This window comes from Zootermopsis nevadensis, unplaced genomic scaffold (assembly GCF_977971745.1).
Source record: "Zootermopsis nevadensis isolate Lab colony 2312 unplaced genomic scaffold, Znev_1.0 Znev_ptg000016l, whole genome shotgun sequence".
Classification (NCBI taxonomy): Eukaryota; Metazoa; Arthropoda; class Insecta; order Blattodea; family Termopsidae; genus Zootermopsis; species Zootermopsis nevadensis.
The window spans coordinates 9,503,268-9,528,555 of record NW_028259148.1 but is presented as its reverse complement, the minus strand read 5'-3'; the positions used below and the strand labels follow the sequence as shown (position 1 = coordinate 9,528,555).

Here is a 25,288-nt window from a genome sequence, read left to right as displayed (position 1 = left end):
TTGTCAGTTTTTCCTTATTTTAATGGTCACAGATAATTGGACACAAATTCAAGATTTTTTTGTGTGCACAAATAAAGAAGCACTTTTGTTTTCTATTTACTTTTTCTGACAAATTGTTGAATATAAACACAGAATGATGAATAGATACAAGTTTGGAACTTAATAGCCCACATTTTTATATGAAATAATGAAAAGAAATAAACATTCTTTATAATAAATCCTGACTGTTGTACTTACACACAGAAAACATAAATAACTACCAAGTAAGCTACTATAGACTCTACAGCAGTGGTCCCCAACCTTTTTGTGCCTATGGGCACATTTGAGAGTTTATGAGATCGTGGCGGGCACCAACCAATTAACAAAGCCAAATTTTCTTTTCTCTGGACAAATAAGATATGGACACCAAATAATACACAAAACAACATGACGTTTAATGATACAAGAAACCACGCAATCAAAAATACGTAGTTTTGTAAGTACAATTATTATTACTCTAGTGGGAAGTTAGTGTGATGTTTGGCGCTGCATTTCATCAGCCAGTTTTTCAAATTTGGGAGTGTAGAATGATGTTGCTGCTCGCAAACAATCGTCAAGATGGGCGTCAGTGAGTCAAGATCTGTGCTTTGATTTTATGATGTTCATGGTTGAACGGCCTTCATTATTCAGTATAACCTCTTTCCGTAACAACGCGGGCACCCAAAAAAAGCCATGGCGCCCACAGGCACTGCGTTTGGGACCACTACTCTACAGTGTAAATATGGGTGTGGTTAAAAATTGACATTAGTCATCCTGTTATAACACATCCAACAGTTAAAACTGATAAAATAAGTAATTGTTATTCAGTTACCCTTACTGACTACATCTTGCTGCATAAGAAAAGTCCACCTTGCCATGTATCACATTCAGATACTGCTAAACCTGGAGTTAAACTCTAGCTGGCATGATAACAGATACAATGTTTGTATATATGATAAGTAATTAATGAACTTTCTTATTATTTTAGTTATGATTAGCCATACTGGGTTCCTGTCAACAGGAACCCAGTGACCTTCCATACTAGGAGGCCACAAGTTGAGAATATCAGATTGAAACAGTATGATGGGTTGATGGGAGTAGTTATAAAATCAAAATTATATTTCATTTACCTACGGTTGGTTTCAAAATATATTATGAATTATTTTTGCAGGATTGCTTGAATGCAATTGGCAAGCATTTCCATCCCGAATGCTTCTTGTGTGCTTACTGTGGCAAGCTGTTCGGAAACAACCCATTCTTCTTGGAAGATGGTCTGCCATATTGTGAAACAGGTAAGTAAAGTACTTTTAATCATTTATTTATTTTAGTAGATGTAAGATAACTGGCATAAATTATGTAAACACTGTCCAATTGGGTTTCATTTCTTTTGACTTTATACTGTCATAAATTACTGTATAACTGGCCATTGGATATCTTCTCAAGTTATGATAAATATAATGTTATAATGAGTATACTTTTAAGTGCTTGGTGTGCATGAATGTAACTGGAAACATTTTTCTTTCTTTTTAATTTGGACAAAATCAGTGACATTTTCATGCACTGACTAAACACGTGCACTATATCGACCTTTGTGAACCAAAGGAACTATAAAACAATAGCATTTGTAGACACATACCCTAAACTGCACATGCTATTTCTACAGCCAAAACACAATAATTTCACATATGATTGAAAACAAGTATGGAGATATTTCTCACATGTGTTTGTTTCACACTGCTCTGCTGTTTACAGTATCATTTGTTTATTTGTTTTGTTATTATTTTATAATAGTTCTATTGTTATAAAGTTTACATCAAATCAGAACAAGCATGACATTTCTTGGTATGAGAGTAATGCAGCATGTCACTTTTTAGGCTGCGTACTGCACAGATATTTACTCTGTTAGACAGTATTTGTGTCGCCCTCGGAGGGGAAGTAAAGCCGGTGGTCCCATATTGTAGATTTACGGCATGTAAAAGAAACTTACAAGCATGAAATGAGGTGTTTTGTAAGCAAAATTCAGCAGCCATTTCTTACCCATCTCTTTCCTCATTCACTACTAGATGGCTCTGGCAGTCAAATCAGGATTGAGTAGAAATTGTGCAGAGGCAGTGGGCTTGTCACTCGCACACTTCAAAGACTATGAAACCTCCCTCATGGGAGGAGGCCAAGGCTCGGCTTGGGTCGTTGTGCCACAGATAGATAAATATACAGTATTGTGGAAAGCTTACCAATTTTTAGAGAATAATTAGTTTGAAATGATGACGACAACAACAACATTACTTATTAAGTGAAAGTACTTTACAGTTGTGACTGCCCATGTGTTGAATGGATATCCACTCAACTTACAACACATGTACCAAGAGAACAATAATGCTTCATTAATACATGAATGAAATGTAAATGATATCTTCATGGGTGAATTTGCACATTATTGTCCTCAATATTTTCTTTTCTCTTTTTAGATTGGAATGAGCTTTTCACCACTAAATGCTTTGCTTGTGGTTTCCCTATTGAGGCTGGCGATCGCTGGGTAGAAGCTCTCAGCAACAATTATCATAGCCAGTGCTTCAACTGTACCGTAAGTTTCTGATTTGTTTATTGTTGTCCACAGCATCCAAAGAGATAATTTGTTTAGCCAACAACACACAAACATATAATTGCATTAATTGTTCATAATTAATGTCACTAATGATGACCGTTGAGCTTAAAAGTTCTGTGTGTCAAATATCTACACTTGTGTCTATAAAAAACATAAATTTTAATCTGAAATGTTTCGTCGCTCTTCTCTGTATAACTTGCCATCTGTGTCAAAACATAAAAATATATATACTGATATACAGAAGCAGATACTTCACCATTTTAATATTTTATAGACAAGTAGTAGTTGCACACTGTAAGTGTACCTGTCATGTTAATCATAACATATCAAGTCTTTGCTGCTGCATATCCTAGGAAAGGTCACTTGTATTCTGTTCATCCCATGGACCATATCTTACCTGTACATATATCCTCATTAATCCTGTGACATTGAAGATTTTTAATTACAGGCATACCTCGGAGACATTGCGGGTTCGGTTCCAGACCACCGCAATAAAGCGAAAATCTCAATAAAGCAAGTCACACAATTTTTTTGGTTTCCCAGTGCATATAAAAGTTATGTTTACACTATACTGTAGTCTATTAACTCAATTCAATTAATTTATTTACGTGTTTGCCAACAGCAAGAAGCCAATAACAGGCAAACACTGATAATACATACAATAATAGTGAAATAACAGATATAATAATAATGAAACAGTTTGAAATATTGCGAGAATTACCAAAATGTGACACAGAGACACGAAGTGAGCACATGCTGTTGGAAAAATGGTGCTGATAGAGTTGCTCGATGCAGGGTTGCTGCCAAAAACCTTCAATTTGTAAAAAATGCAATATCTGCAAACCACAATAAAATGGGATCATCCGTCAGTATGATTGGATGCAACGTTCTGGTGACAGACTTATGTCAGAAAAATTTAACATATTGAAGTTAGGTTTTAATACCATCAGTGTTTGAAAGGCATGGCAGATATAAATACGTAAGACTGGAGTATTTGTTTTGTGGTGTATAGTGGTACATCGTACAAGCACCTCTTTATAAAGATACAAAACATCAGACTCTTATGAAATTTATCTAGAGGTATGTTAAATTTATGTTGCTTATGTTTTTTAAATTAAATTTTTAGAAGGTTTATATTTGTCACCCAGAAACTTATAAACCCCTTCAGTGTTACTTGTGATTACAGATAATTTCCAGCCTTTCTAGAAAGAAGTGCTATATTCATGAAACGTAAAATTCTTGATGAGAGAGAAAATGTTGTCATCAATGTGGCAGTTAATCTTTTACCATTTTTAATGTCTTTTACTTGTTCAGAATACTTTTAAAATATATTGATATTACAACATTGGAAGAGGATTAGTTAACATCTATCATGCACTGAAATCAAAGAATTCTCAGATTTGTTTCTGATGGTATTTTGTTGGTCTTTATTTCCACTTAAAGGATTAGGCTTATGGCCTTTTTAGATTCAGACTGTCTATAATTTGTTTGGTCACCCAAGATCTCATCATCCACTTTGTTTGTATGGAAGAGATTGTTTCATAATTCTTTTGTATTGTATCCAGATGTTTAGCCTGTCATTTCCTGTAAACTGATATTGTTCTATAAGTGATAATGTTTGAAATTCATTCCAGATTTCTTTAATTTTTTTAAGACATGTCACTTCAGTTTCTTGTATTGCATTTAGATTTTGTTTCTGTAGCCTCCAGGCTTCACTATCATACAAGAATGTACAAAATGCCATTACTTTGTAAAACATCAATTTGGTTAGTAGAATTTGAGGTTCTTGCAGCAGTGAGTACGAAGATAGCTGTCTTATGGGTTGTAGCGCTGTGTAGTCTGGCAGAAGTTTACCAATGTTACAGAGGTCCTTGAATTCTGCTATAGGTTTCATTTAAACACATTTTAATTAGCCTGACTAGCTTCTTAGGTAAACCACATTCAAGAAAAATGTTATAAAGAGCTTCTCTTTTAACTGAGTCATAGGCTTTCTTGAAGTCAATAAATAATTGATGTACTGTGCCATTATACTCCCATTTTTTCTCTAATATCTGGTGAATGTAGAAAATTTAATAAGTTGTAGATCTGTTATGACGGAACCCACACTGATGATCCTCAGTTACTTAATTGACATACGGCGTCATCCTCACCAGAACAATGTTTCCAGGAAAATGTTGGATAACATTTTGTAGGCAGATGATAAGAGGAAGATTCCTGAATAATTATTACAGTCAGCCTTATCACCCTATTAATGAATTGTTAGAATAATAGATTCCTTCCACTCTGTAGCATTTCCTCCTTGCTCCATACAGGGGAAATAAGTTTGTATATCTCAGAATGCAACGTTTTGCCTCCTGCTTTGATATATTTTACTGGAATGTGATCAGTACCCAGGGATTTATTCTTTTTTAACTTCTCAATAGTAGTCTCTGCTTCAACAAGGCTAGTTTCTGCCACTAATGGCTCAGTCGCATGTATATCTATCTGCATGTCTTGAACCGCATGAACATTGAACACCTGGTTAAAGAAATTTTTCCACATTTTCAATACCCTGTGGGGATCTGCGAGCAAGTAACCTTTCTCATCTTTGATAATATGAACAGACGCTGGTAACCTTTCTTAAATTAATTTGTGCCTCTGTATAAATCTGTAGTATTTTTGTTTCTATAATTAGTTTAAAGTTCATTAATATTGTATATATTTTACAGCTTGTATTCAGTATGATTATACCCCTATAATTCTTGCAACAATTTTCACCTTTTTACTTCTATATAGATATAATTGGACTTCCATCCAGCTGTTGGGTATTTTATGGCATTTCAAACATGTGTTTAACAATTCTAAGAAACAAAATTTCCTCCATATTTTGGCATTTCTAATTTTACCTGATCAATTCCTGACCCTTTTGCAGTTAGTTGGCCCATTTGTATGAAATCATAAAATTTTCAAACAACAACACTATCAGAGTATAAAGTGAAGCTTTTGTGGCGACTGAAGTTGATGAAAGACTCTCGGGTTACAAGCCACGTCAGGTGGCTGAATGGTAAATAAACCATATCTTCTGCTATAACTTTGTGGCCTGTGAGTCAATAAGAATGGGCAAATGTGGCCCCAAGTCTCAAAATGGTTGTGAACCCCAGCTGTAAAATATTGTTTATATTTATAGCTGGCAGAGAATTCAAATGAGGGTGTATGCCTTCAATACTTATTTCAGGAAGATACAGCCAGTATTTTGATAGTATATATAGAGTTGCCTAAGCCTACACCAAATAAACTTACCCTTTATTGCTTCAACTTATTTTGACTGTTCAAATGGCACAGAGAGTAAGTTTTGACATTTTATGGCAGTGAAAGAAATCACACACGTTTCTCATTCTTCCTCTATCTGTAAACAGGTAAATTCGTTAATCCACCTTCATAACCGTAATGAATCAGGTTAATACAAATTTGCGTTTGCCATTTCAGAGTGAAATGCAAAGTTAACCAAATCTAAAACAATATAATATTAATCTGACTCCCTTTTCTTTAATTTCTTAAAATTGAAATTTAATAAGCAATCGCGTCATTTTTCTCTAGTTTACAAATTGTCACACAAATATGTATGTTTTAAGTTTGGTAACCATGTGTGTTTTTTATGCAGAATTGCAAGAAGAACTTAGAAGGCCAGAGCTTCTATGCCAAAGGAGGACGCCCTTTCTGCAAGGCCCATGCTCGTTAAGAGCGCAACACTAGCAATTTGATGTCACTTGTGACACATTGGTTGATGCACTTGTAGTTTGAGCTACTGTCAGTGATTATGAATAACAAATTTATTTTTCGTCCATTGTTGAACTCGCCCAGATTTCTCAGTCTGTCAGTCAGTAGAAAGGCTATTAATTGGAATGCTCATCAAGACAAAACTGAAGTTTCAGAACCCTGATTGGAGTTTTAATGCAAGCCTTTCTAGATACAGAACATGTTAGAATTTATGCGTATTTACCCTAGCACTTTAGCCAAAGCAAGTAGAGTCCTCTGACCTGAACTTCAGTCATCTGAGTTTGTAGTATAAACTGTCTACATTTACCATATTCCTCGTCTTTCATATTCCTTTCGGAAAGATTATGCTTATCGGAATGTAATATAATGTAGTATATTTCTAATAATTTTTCAAACAAAAAATTGAGTATTTATACTTGAAAATGTATTATATTAAATTTTGTGATTAGCAGTGCCTTCATTAAATTCGGTATATGAAAACAGTACAGCTGTTAGTAGATTTTCCAGTAGTGATGTAATAAGACAAAGGTACGGTCAATGTTAATGTTCCACATAATAAACAGTATCCTGTGAAACAAGAGTTTTAAATTTAAACTTGCTTTTTATGAGATAAATCTGTCACATACACAAAAATTAGAGAAATTTCTGTATTCAGCTTGTTTCTTGTTGAATGACTGGAAGTTGACATTGGTTTAGAACATCAATACTATACTGAAGTTACAAACACTGTTATCCCACTGCCGCATGATGTTAGCGCTCAAGCTAATTATATAGTTGTGTATACATGCCAAGAAAATAATATAATAATGAAATGACTGGACTTCAGCAGTTTTTCTGGGAGGATTGTATTGATGATCATTGTTACAATGGTTATCAGTTACAAATTGGTAACAGATTGGAAAGGATATTGTTTCATCTGTTTTATGTTACTGTGTTGTAGTATATGCTTTTGGAAACTGATGAAACATAAACTTTCAGTCAAATATGATTAGAATTTGATGTAGGTAATTTCTATATTCAAAACAGCCAAGAAACTTACTCTTCATAATAAAACACATTGATCAGTTTCATAAATCATAGTCTATAATACAAATAGCATAATATGTTGAATAATTCTATCAAGATCTTTGGAGTGATTGTAAATGTCAATAGCAGACTTAATTTTTTCTGATACATTGTTTTATTGTTAACCTTTATCCCAATTAACATGAGTTATTTAAGTTGCCAAACTCTGTTTACTGCAGGTAAGTTCTTTTCCCTGATGGTAATGTAGTTTGAAATATTTACATATTGATCTTCTGTAAATGTTTTTTATGTACATGGTTCAATACATATGGATTGTTAGCTGTTTACCAGTCTTTTAAACTATCTTAAGATTTATTAATTATTTTAATGTTTACTGTGAATTGTAACTATTAGATATATGTAACATAATAAGATATTATAGATCCTTCTTGCTTTGAAACAGCTTTGCATTATAATTTTTCTGCTTCTTGGTACATTAACAATGAAGATATTGGAATATATTATTCAAGATGTACTGTTTCATTATATAAGTGTTTTATTTTGGATACCTTATTATATTCATTATTCAAAATTGGCTTCAATGTGGACTTGATATGTCTTCAAATGATAAATTAGTCCTTTACAATTAATAATATTGTGAACAATACTACCACGGTCTTTCTGTAATTTTATTATTGTTTCAGCACTTGCCCAACCTGTTAATTTCTTGCATATCATATACAGTGTTAACTTAATGTACTTACAAACTTATTTTGTTCATGAATGAAAATTTGAGAGCCTTAAGGTATAATCTTTGTAAATACTATGAGTATATATTACCTTCATAATCCTTTCATAAAAGCATGCAACAACTGTTGGCAACACAGCAGAAACTGTGGTTAAAACATGTTGAAAAGGAGAAAGTTGCGTGTGCCACTTCTATTGTATATTTATTGTGATGCCTGATGTAAATGAATAAATGAAGGTTTGCAAACTTTCTAAACAAATAATTATGACAGTCAAATTATTAAAATATTTTCTAAGCCACAGCTTCTTTTTAGGTTTGTAAAGACATGAGTGCAGTAATGAGTTTTTGGGATTGAACTGCACCTTGGAAGAGGCATATTGCCTTTATTTGGTGTATGGTAAATGAAGATGACAGTAGCCACATTGACCCTATGAGCCACAGCAGGATCTGGCTCCTAGCCTCCAGTTTATTGGCTGACAGCAGAATATCCTTTACATTACTTTACTACCATGTTAAAATTTGACTTAGGTTACAAATACAGGTAGCCCTCAATTTACGCCCGGGATGCGTTCCTGGACGAACCGGCGTAAATTGAAACTTTTTTATAATGTAAATCAATGGGAAGTCAATGATATGCGTTCCCAGCACCCAAACATTGACGAGTAAAATAATGGCATTACATTTAAAGCTCTGAAATAACGTAAATAAAATAAAGGGAATTTAAAAAAAATATATCTTATACACTTACAATCGGCAATTCGTTGGTTCCCGCGACTGACTGTGATTCTTTCATGTGATTGATGTGTACAGTCATCTCTGCAGACCTATAGAAAATTGCGTAGTAAAAATAATCCCGGTACCTCCACTGAGATTAAATTAGTCCTTTGAAAGTTTAAAGTGCCAGGAATGAATTTGCATAAGAGCAAACTCGCATATGCAAAAGTTTGCATTTAATAACTTTTTTCCATTCATCGATCTCATTGAGGAAAATTCCCGTGAATGAAACATACGTATTTACAGAGATGACTGTAATTAAAATTTTTATTAAAAATCAGCGATGTAAGAATTAGAATATAGTATAAGAATCAGTACGAGATACATTGTATAACGTAAAATAATATCAAAATATATATTTTTCACTTTTTGACTAGCTGGTTTCAAAATCGGCGTTATTCTGAAACGACGCAAATCTAGGGTTACCGTGATGAATGCCGTATCATATCGTGTTTCATTGAACATAAGTTGGACAATGCTGCTTTAATGTGTGCTTTCAAATGACAGTTTCTTTGCTATATGCTTTCTGCCCAGAATGCACAAGCTCATTCTTAGAATCTTTATAATAGTGGCATCATGTGTAAGGCAAGATCACCAGAATTAACAACCTCTTCATAATACAGGCAAGTGCTGTAATTTTTTGTTTTTAATGCCTAAAACTTTGCCTGATCACATAATATTTGATAATCTGTAAAATATAAATTCAGGTTCCATTTTAATAAAAATTCCTGTTATCAGCAGTCGTCATTCTAAAAGCTATTTCCAATATTTTGGCAGAGAGTATAGTTGAATGTACATGGATAAATTTTCCGAATGCTTTCAGGTGCACAGATGAGGTATATACAAGAAAGCATCCCATAATGGATCACAGGGTAGTTTGCTGTATGCTCTAAATTCAAACTTATATGAGCTAATAATTCTAGTCTTGTGGTGTATGCAGCCATAGTATCTGCTCATCTTACCAAGAAATTGTCTCCATAGCTGATTTGTTAAGGAAAGCACAGAGAATGTGAGATGCAGTTTACTCCAAGCTGAAAGGTCTGTGACGGTACTCAATTTATTATTATACCATTATTGTGTTTGACATTTTCTATTGTCAGTTTTAGAAGACAGTGGTTGTATCTTAATATAAGGTATCCCAGCATTTGCCTTGTGGGACTGAGGAGAATTCACAAGAAACCAGATGGTTGACATTTGAACCATTTTCCTGATAAATAAATAAATCTGTAGACTGTAGTCACAGTGTTCAGCGTTGTCATACTGATTAATTTATTTTTTCCCAGGCAGACTTCACTCATAATGGAAACCTCATTTTATTTGTATTCTTTCAGTTTTTATTCACATTTACCATTCATGTAGGTTGACATGCATTTCAGTCTCACTGGACCAACATCAGTGTTTGAAATTATTAATCCAAAAACATTACTTTCTTTTTCATTGATGTCACTCTTTTCACAACCTTAATTTGATGGTCAATTTTATTCAAACTGCATATTTTAAGAAGTTAAAATGTTTAAAAATACTTTTGAAATCTAACTGCATTATACAGTTTTCTATGATATTTGATAATTGAGTCTGTTCAGTTACAGAGTTTGTTGCTTCCCTTTGGAATGGTGGTGTTGCCAACTTCCTTGAAGATCATGTAGCAAATATGTTGTGTATTGATGTTCCTTCATTTCATCTGTGTTTGATATTCTTAGTGGCTTTGCTGGATTGCGATGTTGCACTTGAAATAACAAACATAAGTGATGAGAGAGATTAAAGAAAATTTGTGAGGTGAATAGAAGTCACATCCATGTCATGTACCTGTACATAGTGAAATTTGCACAAAAACTGTGGTAAGCATACATTTTAAAAACAATTTTAAATGTTTTAAATTTTCTATATAAAGAGATTTAAAACAAACATTAAATTGAGGTTATGAAACTGTGTGTATAATGAGTAAGCTTAATGAAAGGGAACCAAATGTTTTAGGATTATTAATTTGAGACACTGATTATTGGTGGCCCAATGAAAATGAAATATGTGTCTAAATGATGAAAAATGTGAATAAATATTGTTGGTAAAGAATAAAAATAAAATAATTAAAAGCTGTACTGTATGAGGGGACATCAGATGAAAATAAGTTGGTATTGAACCTGGGACCTTTTGATTACTAGACAGATATGCTAACTGGGCTAGGTTTAAGGGTTACATGCTAGCCCAGCAGTACTCCACAGGTCTCGTATTTGATTGCCGCTAATTTTGAAATTAAATATCTCGAGATCTGAAGATAAGAGGACAACCAACTTCCTCAGACTATGGATTGTGTCCAATATAATAATCATACAACATGTATATACCCCTAGAGAGAGCTTCCAAGGATGGAAGCTATGAATAATAACAAAGTCCATGTGTGTTGGTGTATCTGTATGGGCACAAAGGTAATTACAAGGAAGGAGATATGACAGTAGAGGAAAATCACATAGACTAGAAAACCCATCACCGCTTCATATACTACATTCAGTTTACTATGATACATTCATGTTATAAAATGTTACAGTTAAATATGAACAGTTTGCAGTCCATGGTATAGTGATAGTAAATAAGGCTTGGTCAAAGATTAGTGTATACATTGGCACTCAATTTATGACATGATTCAACTTCATAGGAGCTTGGATAATTCAGTAAAATAATTGACTATAGACTGGACAGCCAGAGTTAAATCTCTGGCAGGGGTAAAGGATTTTTCTTCTGGTCTCTGCATCCAGCTTGGCTCTGGGGCCCACTCCCTTTAGGTAAAGCATGGTCAAGGCATGACCATTCACCCCCATCTAGTGCCAAGGTCAAGAATGAATAGGAGCTATGCCTCATTTCTCCACGAGCAGCTTCACTTTCCTCAAACTTCATAGAACAGGTTCTTTGAGAACCTATTAGCCATACAGCTACTCATAGATTTCCCGCTTTTTATGGAACTGTATTTTTCATTACCATGTTCGCAAGAGTCTGTCACTGGTCCCTATCTTTAACCTTGTGAATTGTGTTCATTCTGTTGTACCCTACGTCTTTAAGTCAATTTTAATTCTATCCTCATGTATGCCTAGGTTTACCAAGTGGTCTCTTCCATTCAGGCTTTCAAACAAATATTCTGTATGCATTTCTCATCTCTTCTGTGCACACCACATTATCTGCCCAACTTATCACCCTTGATTTGATCAACCTAATATTTAGTGAAGAGTGCAAATTATGAAATCCCTCATTCTACACTTTTATTTAGCCTCCTTTTACTTCCTCTCTTGTATGTAATATTTCTTCAGCAGCACCCTGTTATTGAACACCCTCAAAGTGTTCTTTACTTAATGTGAGAACTCAAATTTCACATTCATAGGATACTGACAAAAAATATACAGTAGTTTCTCAACACTCAGTCTCAAATTATATACTGTTTATCCATACCTGTTCTTTGCATTTTTTATCTCTGATTGCTCAATGTTGCAGAAAAGCTTAATTTATTATATAGATATGCAAGTAATACATTTTTCTTAATACCAAGTTCATTGTATAATAAATTTTAACAACTCATATTTCAAATGAAAATACAGTTATTCATATTTTTCCAGGATTTTTTTAAATGCAAGTAGCTTTAAAAATCTTGAAGCATTCCTTACTTCCTTACTTCTAAGATTAATGAAATAAAAAGATAACTATGAATTCCTATGGACCATTTTCTTCTCATTATTTAATAGTCAACTTTTATTGTTTCCTCCTTTCCAAATTTTATCCATTTGATTAAGACGTGTGGGAGATAGAACATGGGCAAATAATGTTGATGATGTTTGGTACCATCCTTCTGCCAGTACCTCCGAGACCTGACCCCTTGCCCTTGTTGAGTTTAACTCATAAGGGAAAATGTTGTAATTTCTGGTCAATATTGATGTATTCCTTTGTACAACTCTTCAAAAAATCTAAACATCTGTATTTCAAGTTAACATCAACAAATAGCTTAAAAATCTTAAAGCTGAACGTTCAAACAACCGTCCTGCTTATCACATACATTTGACGAATGAATGCAAACGATAACACAAACATCATGAAGACAGCATCACTACAACTCAAATGTCCTGTGTAATAATGGTAGCAGAACAACACAAGATTTTAAATTCTCATCTGCCTTTTATCTATTAAATTTATGTATTTTATCTTAGTGTTCTTTCTAAAGCAGCTTTTGCTTCAAATCTTCATAAACTGTTTTACAAACTTCATTAAATTAAATAAATACATCATTGTACTATTCGAACTCTCTTTATCATTGGGACAGAATACAGTATATTGAGAATTGCGTTGACGACTAGTCCAATTGCTCTTGCCATGTTTTTCAATCGAATCACTAACTTGTTCAACAGTCTATTATTCTTCTTACCAACTTCCGTGGTCTGGGGATTTTCAGTGTCATTTTCCTCTTGCAGTTGTTTTGTGTGATTGACGTAGGAATACATGTAACAAGCTGGAGTTTTAGATACTGTGTGAACCCTGTGAAATACTTTGGCTGGAATACCAACAGATTCATCCTTTGTAATTCTATGCCTTGATATACTTAGTCTTTTCTTTCTTCTTGGTTTAACAGTGTAATTATCTATTTCAACAACTACATCACCTTCTAAAACTGTCAGCGTTATATTAGTAAGATCTTCACTTATGTAGTTTTCAAGTGTCAGATCTGAAACATGGAGAAAATGAATACTAATAGCTAGAATTTTAAAGTACTACTCATTGTAATAAACACACACTATATGTATTTATCTGCCTTTTTTAAGTTCACAAGGAAATAATTCTTATAAAAAAATTTTACCTAACAAATGTCTTTCAAGGACCACATCCCTGTCACGAAACACGAAGTTAACGTATTAATATTCAGTCAGTAAAATTCACTCACCTGGAAAGTCAGCTACAAATATCACATCACTGTACTCCGACCACGAATAAACTTCCTTCTCTAGTGTTGTAATCTTTTCTCGCCAAGAGCTAAATTCAGTCAGCAATGGCATCACCCATGACACTTCCTTAATTGGTGACCACTCAGCAGTCAATAAATCAACTCTGGGATCATACATGCGCTGCTGGAAACGACCATTTAATGAGCACCACACATCAACATGGATTGAGATGTTGCTACTAAGTCTATATTTATTTGTGCTTGCTCCTTTAAGTAAGTTTCTTCTGAGGCATTGAGTATACTGGATTACCATATCTGCGTGCTTCTCCCATCGATTTGACTGGACCCATGCCTGCAAAGATATGCCTTCTTAGTAACAGCCTACGTTACTGAATATCATAGATTTCTTCTCTGAAACTGAATTGATTTTATTTATTTCTTGTGTCATTTCCTTATCTGTTTTCTTACAGATCCCCAGAACCTTTTGCTTTTAATCTGCAATATATAGCATGTGCCATAGTTTAGTGATGATTTTCAGTGATTAAATAATCAATTCAGATAAGAAATGTATTTAAATGCAGTATTATGTCACTTCCATAAAAGGTATGCAATTTGCTGTGATACCATTTTTTAAGATTATTCTGCAAAACGGTCATCACATGGCCATTATTGTCAAAAAAGGCTTGACAACACATGTGCTTTTTCCAATAACAAACAGCAACTTTTGCAATGTGCAATAGCCTTTCATGAGTTTTGATGTGACCAATATCTTGTATTTTGCTTGTTACGTAGCCTGGCAAATGGATTATATATTTATAAGATTTGAGGTTTTCACAGCGGTGAGTATGAAGATTTCTGTCTTCTGGGTTGTTGTGCTGTGTAGTCTGGTCGATGTTAACCAATGTTTCAGAGGTCATACCTCCGTCATCAGGGTAAATATCATCAACCTGATGACGGAGGCAGTATGACCTCTGAGACGTTGGTTAACATCGACCAGACTACACAGCGCAACAACCCAGAAGACAGAAATCTTCATATAAAACATTGTTTAACTGCCAAACAAGTTGAATTTTGTACATATGGAAGTTCAGGTCTTGATACAGTATTTGGCTCACTATTATGTAAAAAATGTTACATGCTATTGCATGACAGTGAGAGGAACACTTTGGGCTAAGCAGAACTGCATTACTCACATTTTTCTGGATTTAAAAATTGTTTGTTGTTTACCACTGGGTTTATTGCTCTTTACAAAATCATTTCTGTAAATCATTGCACCCAACTTAAAATGATGGTATAAGATGGTACTGTACGCTCTCTTACAATTCAGAAATGTTGCCCAAATATCTGTTGTCTTCACAACACACTTGCTTTTGAAAAACAATCTTACAACAAACGTTATAGATCATTGGTCCATGGCAACTAAATGGCATGATGCACTCTTTCCAGTATGCACAGAGGTTATACCACCACCACCACATAAACCATGGAAAACAGTCCATGAAAACTACCAATGAACTAGTTCAAACACTACTGTATATGATTAATATATAATTTCATGAAGTTAGAAGTGAATCATAATTTAATCTGCTGTATGTCTAATTAGATAATGGCAAAATTGAAACATATTTCTGGTGGTTACAAAATGATGAACCGTTACTAAAAACTACTGTAATGGCCGAATGTATAAAGCAGCATTTATCCACTGATATAGTTACCTCTGGATCTATGAAATGTTCGTGCCTTGTTTCGTGATCCACAACTCTGACAACTGCCAGCACGGTATCCCATGTGTGAACCATCATGTCCCAGGAATATCCATACAGACCGCTAGTCCAGTTGTTGTATCCCTGTCATGAATAATAGCCGTTATGTAAAGCATTATGACAGCACTCATGAAGTCAGGCTGTGTATTCAGTAACCTTGCTCAGTACATGAGCTTATACAACCAGTTACTCTGAAATACATGTCTGTTTATGCACGTTTGTCTATAAGGAATAAATTATATTTTGTTCCTCCTAAAACATGTCCCATGTTAGCATCTAGAAGTCATTATGAATATTTCTGTCTTCTGGATTTTTGTTCTGTGTAGTCTGGTAGAAGTTTACTGACGTTTCAGATGTCCTTGCTTTCTCCATCATCAGGGTGATATTGATGGAGGCGGCAAGGACCTCTGAAACATCGGACAACTTCTACCAGATTACACGGTGCAACAACCTAGAAGACAGCCATTTTCAACAAATTCTCTGGTACATACTTTACTATGAGCTAGCTTAATCCATTCTGCTTGAGCAACACATATTTCCATGTTTTTTGGTACATGCAGAATAAATATTATTGTCTGCTTCTGGAAGCCAAACCTAAGACATTGACAATGAACAGTTTACTTTCATATACCATACGCCTATCATTAAAATGTTGTCAGTAAAAAGTAAGCCATTTGTATATTCAGAATTATTTCCTTCAAAGTCTATTTTAATATTAAACTATTATCCTTAGATGTTGTAATAGGTACATTATTCACTCTTAGTTGTATTGTCTGTCTGGATAAATGTGACTCAGGTTAAGGGCTAGTGGTTGGCTGTTGTGAACCGATAATGAACCTTTGCATTCTTTAAATGGCAGAGTTTCTTGACTAGCTGAGCAACTATTGGCTTTCAGGAGGGACTTTACTCCATGCAAGTAGCCAATTTATTTACTGTTTCTGTAAATAATCACTCATGTTATTAAGATCAAAATCTGTCATCTTTATATGAGTATTGTAACAATTCTTTTCTCTACAGCAACATATTAAATTAAGTTGTCATTTAAACAAATTCCCTTAATCAACAATGTTTAGTTTAGGCCAAGAGGTACAGTGTATTTAAATCTCTAGCTACTGTGACCATTTTCTTTCATATTTAACAACAGACCTCACTTAAAGATGATTAGGATTTATGATACCATGATACCTTGGTAATGAAGTGAGAGTATGGTAGAAAAGCTTGCAGGCCAATATGGCTGATGAGCAGGAACGCAACCAGGTTGTGCTTCCAGCCAATTTGTAATGTTTGGGTAGGAACTTCTTTAAATTTCTTAACCATTTGTTCTGTAATAGAAATAACAATATACAGAATAATTCCAGATGACTGTCTTCTGAGATCTTGCACTGTGTATCCTTGTGGAAACTGACTCCATCAGGGTGAAGGGTGAAATATAGGTCAATTTGTATGATGCTACTTTACACAGTCCCAGTTGTCTTCATACTTTCTGCCATAAGAACGTGAAATGTCAACGAGAATAATGCTAGCTAGTGAGGGAGTATTAGGAGTAAAGGAAATTTAGAGTAGGTGTTGAGTTCATGTGTCTCTCGTTAAGACCGAGCAGACCGTGAAATTTAACATTTAAAATCTGCGAATATCTCACTTATGTTGGAAAGGTTTCTGTGATGAAAAAAATTTTTATTAGCAGCAGCACTATTTGTTTCTTTGTTAAGTTTATGAACACTTCCAAAATAAAAAGCTGAAGAAGGAAGTCAGTATCAAATTTTAGCAGATACTTAGTATGAAATGTGTTCATTTCATTTTAAACTTACCAGTTGTACTACCCTCTGTAGGCAGTGGTGGAGTACATTTCTTATCTTGATTAGTATCCTTAACACTTGATCGTGATAGTGAGAATATTTTGAGTATTTTACGTGGCCAGTTTGTATCACAGAATATTGGCATTGTTACCAAGCAAACATAAGGGAACATTCCTGTAAACAAATAACATATACTTAAAAATTTTAACGTTTTATTTTTTATGAATAGTACATACGATTATGCATCTGAAACAAGAGGTCTGTAATTAGTTTTGGGACATCCAAAGGTTTGAAAAATCTTAAGAGAGAATAACAGTTTTTGAGATGAATATTTACAAGTATGATTATTAGAACTGTCATGAAGTGTGAACTTATCTTTACTGAATTTAATTTGGACAGATGAATAACATAAGAAACAAACTGATAAATGCCTTGTCATGTACTGCAAATGATTCTTGGACTAGGATACAAAAAGATAGATAAACTTTGCTCCTGATTAACTAATTACAGGTGATTGACAAACTCAGTTACACAAGATGACTGTCTTGTGGGTTGTAGCACTGTGTAGTCTGGTAGATGTGTTACCTCTATCATCAGGATCAGAGTGATGAGTAACTTACTCATTGCCCTGATGATGGTGGCAGCAAGGCCCTCTGAAACGCTGGTAAACTTCTTCCGGATTACATGGTGCTACAACCCAAAAGACAGAAAGAAATCTTCATACTCACCGCTGTGAAAACCTCAAATCATACTTTTTTAATTAATGTTGTATATATATGCAAATAGATAAAAATTAACTAGTATGTGAAGGTGTTAATGCCACAGCATAGACGTGCTGATTTAAATATAAAGCATGAGAACTTCATTAAATTTGTCATAAATAAATGTTTAACTTTTATTGCCCATGCATCATGGCTTGGGTGTGTTGCAGCTAACTACAAACTGCACTAGCATACCATCAAACCATTGACTGCCACAGTCTGTCCAGCAGCCCTAAAGTATGGAGTTTAAATTCCCTGTTCTTTGCATTTTAAGAATAATCACCATCTTATTAAACCTTGAGCTTAGTGGCATTAATAATCCCTGTCCAGAGCTTGATGAATTATTTTCTGCTGGGAATTTAATTTTGTCAGATTAAAGCAATAAAATCACAAGCTTTTAAAATTACCATGATGCTTTAATTTCAGTTTTAAGAGAAGAATAATTTTAAAGCCCATTTCCTACAACAAACCTCCTCCAGGTTTATCAGGGAATGTGTTACAGATGATAAGCTTAGCATCAGAGAATTCTGGCACCAGTTTAATATCAAAATGGTATTTGTTATATGTTTCCTGTTGTATCTGTATAGCCACTTCACTGTCTGCCTTGATGTTTATGTTAATTCATTGATATCTTTTCTAAATTGTAAATTAATAACTTATGCTACTCACCAATGGTAAATAGTTGTGAATTCATGGCATGAAACAAACCTAAAACACATAAAGCATATGGTCGTGTTTTGTTGTAAAGCAGGAAAAATCCAATACTGAAGTCAAGAGCAAAGCCATTTAAGTGAATTATCCAAAAATCCACCTGTTCTGATGTCAGTATAATTCTACAAAATGGAAAAATGTAAATAAAATGTTAGAAGTTATTCCAAGCATAATATTTAATAAATTATTATTTATCAGCATAGACTTGTAATGTCGTATTGTGAACCCGTTCTGTTATCTGTATTTAAACGGGTGCGTTGATAAAAATGTAATATTTTATTTTTCAGGAGAATAATTTAAGGAATTACCACAAACAGAGGTCAGAGAATGAAGCCCAAAATTAGTCAGATTTTTAAATCATATTACAGTAAGGAATTTTGTAAAGTCAGATTTGGAGGTGGAAAGTGTCAATGTTAGGTCTACATGAAAGTGTGTTATTTTCAGGGTACCTGAGGAATTTTGAGGAATCCTGTCTTATGGTACCATGAACATAACCACTAGTTATTAGTTAGGTAAGAGGCTATGTTGTCAGGGTATAACTGCATGATTTATAATCATATATAAGTATTTAAGAGTGATGGTAACAAATCAAAATTGCATCCAAAAGAACTGACCGCTGAATGTACAGATGGCATTATTTAATGGGTTACTTACTGAAATGGCTCAAATATCCAGTGATTACCGAGGTTTCGCATTGAATATCCTTGCAGCCAGTCTTTATCCAGCTTTTTCAATCCAGCAAAGAAATATAATACGAAAATCTGAAATCGTAGAATAAAGTAATTCCATAGCGGTACAGAGCTATTTCTTTTTACCTTCCCAATAAGAATATCAAGGGACCTGAAAATACATAATGAGAAACATAGCATATCATTGTCCAATACATCCACATTTCTTTAGTTAATTGAAACATTTTGTCACCCAAATCAAAGTGGGTGAACTGCGTGAACAGCTGATACAATGAAATCCTTTTTCTCTCAGTAATTACATACATCAATCAGCTGTGTATTAATGACATTCACCAAATTATAAAAATGTTTAGTTCAAAACTACATTTTATCTCTGAACATAAATACATACACACTTTACCATTTGAACTAAATTTCTAAGACCATTTATTTTTCCTGTTGAATTTTTGTAATGCATAAAATATTTGTCCACTCAACGAAACTGTTTCATTCACAACAGTGAAAGGGTTCATGAATTCTCATACATGCGTGAGGTAGGATGCAATTACTTACCCATATCGATTAGCTTGTGAGCCTAATAGCAATATCGATAATACTCCATATAAGTATGAATGGTTATTCCAGGATGATTTGTCCAATAAAAAGACATACCAGTAAGGAATTACAAATGCAAGGCAGCTTACATGGTAAAATAGTCCAAGCATGATGCCAAATGCTCCTACAAAGAAAATATACACTGCTATTAAACATTTGTTCAGCGTCTCTAATTATAAATTGTAAATATTACTGTCACTCTGTGAGATTTCAGGTTCTTATGGCAGCAAGTAAGATGATAATTTCTGGATTGTTGTGCTGTGTAGTCTTGTACCTATGTTTCAGAGGTACTTGCTGCTTTGTCCTGATGATGGAGGCAGCAAGCACTTCTGAAACATCATAAAACTAATATCAGACTACATGGCACAACAACCCAGAAGACAGTCATCTTCATACCGTCACTTTGAATGAAAGACTGTAGTGAGAAAGGCAACACTGTAATTAAAATAGAATTATGTTTTACATTCTATATGGTATAAGAATTTATTACAGTACTATCATCAAATTTTCATAATTTCTATATTTTAAATTACATTGCTATCAAAGGAATTCAGAGTAGAACATTCACGTGGAAGATGCTATTTAATATGACAAACGATACCTATCCACATTACGAGGTACACAATACACATCCACTGCAGGGGCAGAGGCTGAAGAAAATCAAACAAAGGAAATCGACACTCATCTGGATCTCCCCAGTTGATGTCTGCATCTGCCAAGCCTCTCTCTTCTGGAACATCTAAAATCATCATGAAACCTGAAAATGATACAAGAAAGACTTACAGGTTTTAAATAACACCAGAAGGAAGTTTTGATATATCATAATGAATGTACTGCCATCAGCATACTAAATTGCAGTGGAAATGTGCTTTTGATGAATGCACATTGCTCAACAGATCAACTGCTATAAAAATGAGTGCGTTAACTTTTCCAGCTGTTTGTACTTTGATATTTTTTACATTCACTGATTTTGTCATTTAATGACTCTGATTAATGTAAGTTGTTCAGATAATCTTTCTAGACTATAAAGTTATTTTTCTGTTTTATACCAGCAATATTGTTTACAGATTTCTTCTATCTGATTTTATTTTGTGGAATTTAACTAATACTTCAGAAATTACAGACATTCTTAGGGCTCTGTGAATAATCATCACTAATAACATTGTGTCATACATACCAAACATTATTCTTATTAAACCAAGAGATGCAGGATCCATTGGTCTGTACATAAATTGCACAAAACTCTCCCAGTTCTTTATATCAGCCAAGGAAAATTCAAATTCTTCTTTAAAATCATAACGTTTCATTATTTTTGCTTCGTCATTGTAGGTTTCCATATCACTTCTTGACTTAGAACTTTGTAAGTCATAATTCTCTTGCTCTTGACAAATGACAAGTTTTGGATTAGTTTTTGTTCTTTTTTTTCTTGCAGACATTATAAATTTACCACCTGGAAGATATGATTTACTGAAGATATAATCACATGAAACAATCCAAATATCCATTGCTGAACAAATTCTTATACTTAAAGAAGGCAGTACTATGTAAATAAAAGAACAAGGCCTTGTGGTGGGCTGATCACTCATCCAAGGAGTTCTACCAGATGTTTAAATAGATCAAGAAACCTTCGAAAGGAGGCACCTATGCTCCTCATAGGAGCGAAAAGGGTATAAAGAAGAAGAAAGCAAGAACAGAGTTTTCATTACCAACTTTACTGAAGACTACATAAAATTTGGACTGCATCATCTTTTTTCAGGGGTTACTGTATCATGGTTATAATCCCAAATTTTATGTGCCTGGTTGTACTAACTCCGCAGGTATCATAAAGAAATCTGAGAAATATCATACGATTGGCATAGTATTATTTCCTAATTAAGAAATTAGTTAAGCAAGTTATAAAAATACTCAAAATGCTGTATTAGTTGATTCTAATGCTGCTCTTAAAACTTGATAAAGGAAAGATCAGACGTAGCATACTTAATAAATTTCCCCTTATGTACCACACCATGAAACATAGGATGCAATGAGTTAAAATTCTTGCATTCTATACTTCAGAAATGTATGGAGATGAGTAGTTAGCTTCATGCTCCGGCCGGTTTTACTCGGAGAAAGGCTTCTGTTTTCCATTGGATCAAAGACTGGCTGGGCTCTGGTCCATGCCAGGTCAGCTCATAACGCATATAAAATCGTAATAGCTTCTTCCCGATACAGAAGATAAATGATGGTGGAATTGCTGACAAGGTTATAACCTTCATACCAAGTTGGACAGTTCGTTCAAAATACATTGCGGTAAGAAATGCGGTTTGTATCTGCATATGTAGGCCCAGGAGTGTTCTTGTATTTCATAAATTCAATTTTCATATGCATGAGCGTTGTAGTTGAGCCACTACACCCTAAGAGACTGCTCACAAAAGGAAAGTGTCAAATAGGTTCCAGGCTAAAATATACCCATTTACACTGAGGAACATGTCTTCCTGCAGCCAGAGCCCTGCCTGGCTTTTACGTTGTTGACAGCACATGCAGATCTACAGGTGGGTGGGAAGTATGTAGGCATTGAGAAATGGTTATAACCTCTATATTTCCGATGTATAGCGATTATTTAATGCATACTTACGTCCCACCCACCCTGTAGATGTCCGCACGGAACTCTGCACAGTCGTCATGTTAAGGTAAGCACAAAGTACTGAGGAGAATTTGAGGAAGTATCAGATAGTGGAGAGTCACATTATGAAAGTTTCATAATTTGACTATTCATTAACATATAATTAGGTTGATTAAATCAAGGATGGCGAAATGGGCGGGACATGTGCACGCTAGAGAAAGATCAGACGTGCACAAAATTTTAATCGAGAAATCTAAAGGAAAATGCCCTCTGTTATCGGTAGTAGTAACTGGTTTAACTTACCAAAATTCTAGTTAACCTTTTTGTTGTGGTTTTATGAGAGTATGTTGTACGTGCTTACATAGTATTTTTGTTGTGTTCCTAGATACATGGGGCAATTTCAGTCAGTGCATGATTGTTTATATTCTATTGCTTTCACAAATTTATTGTTTGAATAGCAAGGACTGTTTGGTAATTTCCATCGCTGGAATATTTTCCTCTGTGAACATGGTAATTTACTTAACCTAGGAATTTCATAAAAGCTGGAACTTTTTGGCCAGCTGAGGAACTCCATGGAGCTTGCTAGGATAATTTCTCAGTTTTTAATTTCCAAATATCCTGTTTTATTTTTGGCAAGTTAAATAAAAGGACTGGCGAGTCTTGGTTTTTTTATTACGATATTCCAGCTTCATACAATGTAGCGTACAACGATTGGATTTATCAATTGACTGGAGGTCAAAATGTGTTTCATTCAGTGTTATAGACATGAGCGAGATCATGACTTCATCTTTATCATATTTAGTTCATACAATGTGTAAATTTGGAGACGAGACTATACAAATATTAAAGTAAGTTTCGTGATTGGGGTTTTTATTTACGAAAAAATGTCAGTTTGCGGAATGTTGAGCATTTAGCCAACCTTGTGTTTTAACTGTATCGGAAATGGTATTTGGAAGAAATGTTATGAATACTCGCTTGCAAATAGCCAAAGTCAGCAAATTCTTATGCGTCACATATAGCTGTTACAAAAGTGGTAAGAAAAGTCACAAGAACATTCGCTATTAAAACTATGGTTGCATACGGCGAAGTACGTCATTGGCAACTTCAATGTTGGCATTAGTGATTGGGTAGCATAGTCGTGTCGTGATCCTTGCATGTAAACAGGTTTTAAGATGGCTGCTTGATACAAGTGTTATGAATTCATTGAGGAAGTGATTAAAAGTAAGTGGTTATGTAGATTATAGAAATTTAGAGTTAAAAGTGGAATTAAAAATACGATATCTGTGCACCAGCACATGGTAATTCATATAAGTAGTAGCAACTTGAAGATTTGCATCGCTACATACAGGTTAAGTGGTGGATTTGGCTGTTTCTGCTGCCATCTTCGGACCAAGTGCAGAACTGCATGAGTATATTTAAGGTCAACATCTGAGATGACAGCTGTCATTTACAGGTTTTAAATGCCGTTCTTAACCTTACTTAACCTTGAATTACATTCGTGATAATTTTGTACTTGTGTATTTGTAATTGATGTTATACATTCTGGAGATAGCTGGCCCACAGTAATGTGCAGTTCATATCAAAATTACATCTTTGGTTAATGGGTATCCGTTTAAGGAAAACATACATATATGTATATATAATGGTGAATCCTGGTCTAGAAGCCAGGTCGTGCGGAAATGAAATATTATTAAATCCCATGAGCAATCGCACCATATTGCTTAGGTATTTCAGTATTATATTAATAGTAATAAACACAGCAACAGTAGAATATGCCATGTTTTGCTATAGTAAACCATGTTTTATGTTCCTCGAGTTGTAGTGGTCTGGCTGTGCACTAACATATATACGTATTTATATGAAGAATTTCAGTAAGAAATAATTCTGAAACTGCTCATTACATCGTTTGGAATATTATGCACTCAACATTTATAAGTACTTACAATATCCTGTGTCCTATAAGAAGCGTTGTGAGGCAGTGTGTGTATGTGATGATACTGTGGCTAAGAAGACGAAGCTACCTACTCATAGCCATAGCAACCAACATGTGGCTGTCTGATGTCTGCTCTTAGGGCGCCACAGGAATAAAGATATGTCAAAAAAACCATCTAGAATAATCGATAGCAGGGAGAAGTGCTGCCATGGTAACCGTGACGTCACGGCGAAGCTATACTTGGAAGACCATGTCAGTTACTTCTTGAATGGTGGTCAGAGCAGTCATGTATGTTTCCACAGTCTGCTTTCTTAATTCTAACGTAGTTTGAGAAGTTATTAAATAAGAACAGGTTCTCGAGCAGAATTGAATGGTCTAGCGTTTGTAACAATGACTGGAGCTTAATCCAAACGCCTTCCAATCCAAGTCGACTAGATTTAATGTATTTAATGTAATTTTTTGAGGGGTATTTGTGGGAGTTTCTTCATACCGGCAAGCTAGTAATAGATCATTTTTATCATTTGTGCGTAGGACCAAAGCACGTAAATGTAGAGACGATCCCAAACTTTCAGGTCGTGCTGTTGGTCTTTTTTCTTCACGCATGCGTGGGATCGGAATGGCCCA

At 34.4% G+C, this 25,288-nt stretch overlaps 3 protein-coding genes and 1 long non-coding RNA gene across 36 annotated transcripts in view; 2 read left to right on the top strand and 2 right to left on the bottom strand.

Annotated features, from left to right (window-relative positions):
* Positions 1-8,391, top strand: part of Zasp52 (Z band alternatively spliced PDZ-motif protein 52) — a 113,284-nt gene extending 104,893 nt beyond the window's left edge. For all 22 annotated transcript variants that reach the window (XM_087349873.1, XM_022061570.2, XM_022061568.2 and 19 more), the window contains 3 exons: positions 1,190-1,310; positions 2,484-2,599; positions 6,261-8,391. In XM_087349873.1, the coding sequence (XP_087205999.1) occupies positions 1,190-1,310; positions 2,484-2,599; positions 6,261-6,338 (315 nt within the window). In that variant the 3' untranslated portion in view covers positions 6,339-8,391. The remainder of the gene's footprint in view (positions 1-1,189; positions 1,311-2,483; positions 2,600-6,260) is intronic.
* On the bottom strand, positions 81-6,263 carry LOC147873732 (uncharacterized). The gene is made up of 2 exons (XR_015535383.1): positions 5,900-6,263; positions 81-2,823 (listed from the first exon to the last, which is right to left on the bottom strand). It is a non-coding gene; the product is annotated as an uncharacterized LOC147873732 (long non-coding RNA).
* Positions 8,392-9,119: 728 nt separating the features above from the next.
* Positions 9,120-25,288, top strand: part of Atg10 (Autophagy-related 10) — a 507,888-nt gene continuing 491,719 nt past the window's right edge. For 8 of the 11 annotated variants that reach the window (XM_087349893.1, XM_087349892.1, XM_087349890.1 and 5 more), the window contains exons 1-2: positions 9,120-9,941; positions 21,562-22,798. The gene's annotated coding sequence lies outside the window, so the exon portion shown is untranslated. Of the gene's footprint in view, positions 9,942-20,885; positions 21,046-21,561; positions 22,799-23,707; positions 23,953-25,288 lie in introns of those variants that run through there. The other 3 variants (XM_022061624.2, XM_022061627.2, XM_087349886.1) reach the window with 2 other exon arrangements.
* On the bottom strand, positions 11,385-24,825 carry GC (gamma-glutamyl carboxylase). Of its 2 annotated transcripts, none has more exons than XM_022061612.2 (11): positions 24,675-24,825; positions 21,307-21,579; positions 20,731-20,886; positions 20,088-20,253; positions 19,501-19,686; positions 18,805-18,968; positions 17,387-17,548; positions 16,764-16,900; positions 15,531-15,662; positions 13,816-14,167; positions 11,385-13,599 (listed from the first exon to the last, which is right to left on the bottom strand). In XM_022061612.2, exons 2-11 carry the CDS (start codon positions 21,563-21,565, stop codon positions 13,163-13,165), a joined length of 2,151 nt encoding a protein of 716 aa, XP_021917304.1. In that variant the 5' UTR covers positions 21,566-21,579; positions 24,675-24,825; the 3' UTR covers positions 11,385-13,162. The 2 variants fall into 2 exon arrangements, with proteins under 2 accessions (XP_021917304.1, XP_021917303.1); XM_022061611.2 differs by lacking the exon at positions 24,675-24,825 and adding an exon at positions 22,744-22,807.